The following is a 5,000-nucleotide window of genomic DNA, read 5'->3' on the forward strand; positions in this document are numbered from 1 at the left end:
GGAGCTCACAGTCCTCCTGAGTTCAGGTAAGCTAAGCACCACTCCATACGGCTGCCCCCTCCATCACACACTCCATGCAGTCGCTCACTCCATCACACACTCCATACGGCTGCCCCCTCCATCACACACTCCATGCAGTCGCTCCCTCCCTCCATCACAACACTCCATGCAGTCGCTCCCTCCATCACACACTCCATGCAGTCGCTCCCTCCCTCCATCACAACACTCCATGCAGTCGCTCCCTCCATCACACACTCCATGCAGTCGCTCCCTCCATCACACACTCCATACGGCTGCCCCCTCCATCACACACTCCATACAGCTGCCCCCTCCATTACACACTCCATACAGCTGCCCCCTCCATCACACACTCCATGCAGCTGCCCCCTCCATCACAACACTCCATACAATCGCTCCCTCCATCACACACTCCATGCAGTCGCTCCCTCCCTCCATCACACACTCCATGCAGTCGCTCCCTCCCTCCATCACAACACTCCATACAATCGCTCCCTCCCTCCCTCACACACTCCATGCAGTCACTCCCTCCATCACACACTCCATACGGCTGCCCCCTCCATCACACACTCCATGCAGTCGCTCCCTCCCTCCATCACACACTCCATACAGCTGCCCCCTCCATCACACACTCCATGCAGTCACTCCCTCCATCACACACTCCATGCAGTCGCTCCCTCCCTCCATCACACACTCCATACAGCTGCCCCCTCCATCACACACTCCATGCAGTCGCTCCCTCCCTCCATCACACACTCCATGCAGTCGCTCCCTCCCTCCATCACACACTCCATGCAGTCGCTCCCTCCCTCCATCACACACTCCATGCAGTCACTCCCTCCCTCCATCACACACTCCATGCAGTCGCTCCCTCCCTCCATCACACACTCCATGCAGTCGCTCCCTCCATCACACACTCCATGCAGTCGCTCCCTCCATCACACACTCCATGCAGTCGCTCCCTCCCTCCATCACACACTCCATGCAGTCGCTCCCTCCCTCCATCACAACACTCCATGCAGTCGCTCCCTCCATCACACACTCCATGCAGTCGCTCCCTCCATCACACACTCCATACGGCTGCCCCCTCCATCACACACTCCATACAGCTGCCCCCTCCATTACACACTCCATACAGCTGCCCCCTCCATCACACACTCCATGCAGCTGCCCCCTCCATCACAACACTCCATACAATCGCTCCCTCCATCACACACTCCATGCAGTCGCTCCCTCCCTCCATCACACACTCCATGCAGTCGCTCCCTCCCTCCATCACAACACTCCATACAATCGCTCCCTCCCTCCCTCACACACTCCATGCAGTCACTCCCTCCATCACACACTCCATACGGCTGCCCCCTCCATCACACACTCCATGCAGTCGCTCCCTCCCTCCATCACACACTCCATACAGCTGCCCCCTCCATCACACACTCCATGCAGTCACTCCCTCCATCACACACTCCATGCAGTCGCTCCCTCCCTCCATCACACACTCCATACAGCTGCCCCCTCCATCACACACTCCATGCAGTCGCTCCCTCCCTCCATCACACACTCCATGCAGTCGCTCCCTCCCTCCATCACACACTCCATGCAGTCACTCCCTCCCTCCATCACACACTCCATGCAGTCGCTCCCTCCCTCCATCACACACTCCATGCAGTCGCTCCCTCCATCACACACTCCATGCAGTCGCTCCCTCCATCACACACTCCATGCAGTCGCTCCCTCCCTCCATCACACACTCCATGCAGTCGCTCCCTCCCTCCATCACACACTCCATGCAGTCGCTCCCTCCATCACACACTCCATGCAGTCGCTCCCTCCCTCCATCACACACTCCATGCAGTCGCTCCCTCCCTCCATCACACACTCCATGCAGTCGCTCCCTCCATCACACACTCCATGCAGTCGCTCCCTCCATCACACACTCCATGCAGTCGCTCCCTCCCTCCATCACACACTCCATGCAGTCGCTCCCTCCATCACACACTCCATGCAGTCGCTCCCTCCATCACACACTCCATGCAGTCGCTCCCTCCCTCCATCACACACTCCATGCAGTCGCTCCCTCCCTCCCTCTTCTCCCATCCTCACATCTCCATAGCGACCTGAGGGGAGAAACTGAAGGGTTCTACAGACAGTCAGTTTTGCACAAAGGTGTCACTGGCTGTTATCGATCTCTTTAGTCAGAATTGGGTATGTGGAGATAACGCATAACGAAATGCTAAATATATATATATATGTGTCTTTACAAATCCTGAACTGTGTAGTAAAGTCTTTAATTGTTCAGTTTTTAATTGAATTGTTCTGCCATGGTTAGACGGGCTATAAAAGCTCTAGAGAGAAACTGTGGCTGTCCTGTGGCTGCCTTACAGGGTTGTAGGTGCGATGAGCAACTTTGAGGAGTTTCGGAAGGCCTTCAACTGTCCAGAGACGTCCATCATGAACAGAGGATCCCAGTCGTGTCGAGTGTGGTAACGAGGAAGGCTCGCTCTCTGGACAGCACGGGAGGCCTCTTGTTTGTGGTCCAAAAAAATAAACAAAAACAAAAAACACAGCTAATCAAAGAGAAATAAACAAACTGGAACAGAATTATCTAGATTCTAGAATGGAATATTGATATTGTTAAGTAACACTGTGACTTGCGCAGTCATAGGCCTGGTGGTGATGCAGTGAGTGTTGTCCAGGAAGTCATATACATGTATGTTTGCATACTGTGAGGGATGTGTGCTTTGTCCAGTCTCTTCAGTACTGCTGCATCACAGTGAATGTGATGAACCGCTACTGTTAGGATTCTAGAACTGATGCAAATGTGATGGTCTAAAATTGACGACTCATGCACTCATGCACTGTATCTGCTCAAAAGGAATCGGAGGCTAGTTTGTTGTCTTTCTGAACTTTATCCATGTTTTCTTGTGTTTGATTGTGTGCTAATATCATGACTGAAGAAATTATTTTCACTGTAGAAGATGTGATGCAGTATTGTATTTGTGCTTGTTCTCTGTGTGCGCACGCGTGTGTGTGTGTGTGTGTGTGTGTGCGCGCCTGTGTGCATGCATATGTGTGTGTGTGCGTGTGTGTGCATGCATATGTGTATGTGTGCGTGTGTGTGCATGCATGCATATGTGTGTGTGTTTGTGCACGTGTGTGCACGTGTGTACATGCATATGTGTGTGCGTTTGTGCATGCATATGTGTGTGCATGCATATGTGTGTGTGTGTATGCGCATGTATGTGCAGGTGTGTGCAAATGAGGTCTGAGTATGTTCTCAAAGTGAAAAGTAGAAAATTCTACATCTGAGCATTCTGCTTTTGTTGATCTGCTTTATGGTTGTCGCTCCATGCTTGATGTTGATGTTGGCTTTTCACATTTTAGATGTGATCTACCCCTCAGAGAGGTAGGACAACTCATTCAGCTGCCTTTGTTTTTATTCCACATTCCATATGTAGGTGATGCAGGTTGTTGACTTTTGTCTAATTTGCGACTGAAATAACAGGAATTGTTTGTCTTTAACATCTTATTATGATTACCATAATGTTACATCTAGAACTAAACAAATAATCAGAAATTAGGATTGTTAATGTGTGTTAATGTCCAACTTCGCCACACAACCAATAGGGGCTCTAAATCATTTCTGTGGGTATTTGGACCCTCTGTCTTTCATAATGCCATACTTCATTTCCCATTAAATTATAATTATTCAATTTATTTTTTGTTTCAATTAAGATAGGTCTTTTATGAGCAAATAAATGATTCACAGTTGATAAAACTAAAGAACATCAGCTTCTAGTATCACTCTGTGTTGCATCTCTGGTGATTGTTTTTTAAAACTCACTGTTGACAACTAGGTTTGACTACCTCATTCATCTGAATTAGTAAACATGTCGTTTTTTCCATTTGTTTATAACCTACCCAATAAAATCATAACAAGTTTTGAAGACCTTTATCATATTCTTTTGTCCTTGTATTTATTTGTGTTCTCTTTTCCTTCCAACCATGCATGTGCTATATCATGACACAAAGACATAGACAAGTCACATGCCCACTAGATAGATAGATAGATAGATAGATAGATAGATAGATAGATAGATAGATAGATACTTTATTGATCCCCAAGGGGAAATTCAAGGTCTCAGTAGCATACAGACATCACACACAACATGCACTTACAGCAGAAAAAGTAATATAAGTATATAAATATAAAAAAAACTGAACAATAAAGACAGTAGAAGATATAAAATACTAAAAATACTAAACACTAGTTACATTACAAAATCCCAGTTGGTGATCAATTCTTTTTTCAGGGCAATATACTAATATCCTTTCAGCACAGTGTCTCATACAGACTTCCAGAGGTCTTCATTAGCTTCATTCAGCAAGGGAATTTTAAACATTCTAACAAAAGACACTGTTCTGCAACAATGTAAGGTTCTAAAATTCCAGATATTCTTTAGAGCGTTCATTTTCCAACATTCCCGTCACATCGGTGTGACAGTACTGGCTGAAAGATTAGGCCAGAGACTGTTGATAAAGTCAATCTAGACAACTAGACAACTAGACAATCTTTGGTTAGGCCTCTGTGCATTCTGAAACTTGTGGGGTGGATGGTGTGGGATGGATGGTGTGGGATGGATGGTGTGGGGTGGATGGTGGATGGTGTGGGGTGGATGGTGTGGGGTGGGTGGTGTGGGGTGGGTGGGGTGGATGGTGGATGGTGGATGGTGTGGGGTGGATGGTGTGGGGTGGATGGTGTGGTGTGGGGTGGATGGTGTGGGGTGGATGGTGGATGGTGGATGGTGTGGATGGGGTGGATGGTGTGGTGTGGATGGGGTGGATGGTGTGGGGTGGATGGTGTGGTGTGGATGGTGTGGATGGTGTGGGATGGATGGTGTGGGGTGGATGGTGGATGGTGTGGGGTGGATGGTGGATGGTGTGGGGTGGATGGTGGATGGTGTGGGATGGATGGTGGATGG

General features: G+C 48.8%; 1 protein-coding gene across 1 annotated transcript in view; it reads left to right on the forward strand.

The window, feature by feature from the left end:
* The window catches only part of phex (phosphate regulating endopeptidase homolog, X-linked), a 25,148-nt gene extending 22,018 nt beyond the window's left edge, over nt 1-3,130 (forward strand). Inside the window, exons 21-22 of the mRNA XM_042066950.1 lie at nt 1-26; nt 2,403-3,130. The exon at nt 1-26 is cut by the window's left edge and continues 51 nt beyond it. Of these exons, the coding sequence (XP_041922884.1) occupies nt 1-26; nt 2,403-2,505 (129 nt within the window). The 3' untranslated portion in view covers nt 2,506-3,130. The remainder of the gene's footprint in view (nt 27-2,402) is intronic.
* The last annotated feature ends 1,870 nt before the right edge of the window (nt 3,131-5,000 follow it).

This window comes from Alosa sapidissima, chromosome 17 (genome assembly GCF_018492685.1).
Source record: "Alosa sapidissima isolate fAloSap1 chromosome 17, fAloSap1.pri, whole genome shotgun sequence".
NCBI classification, from domain to species: Eukaryota; Metazoa; Chordata; class Actinopteri; order Clupeiformes; family Clupeidae; genus Alosa; species Alosa sapidissima.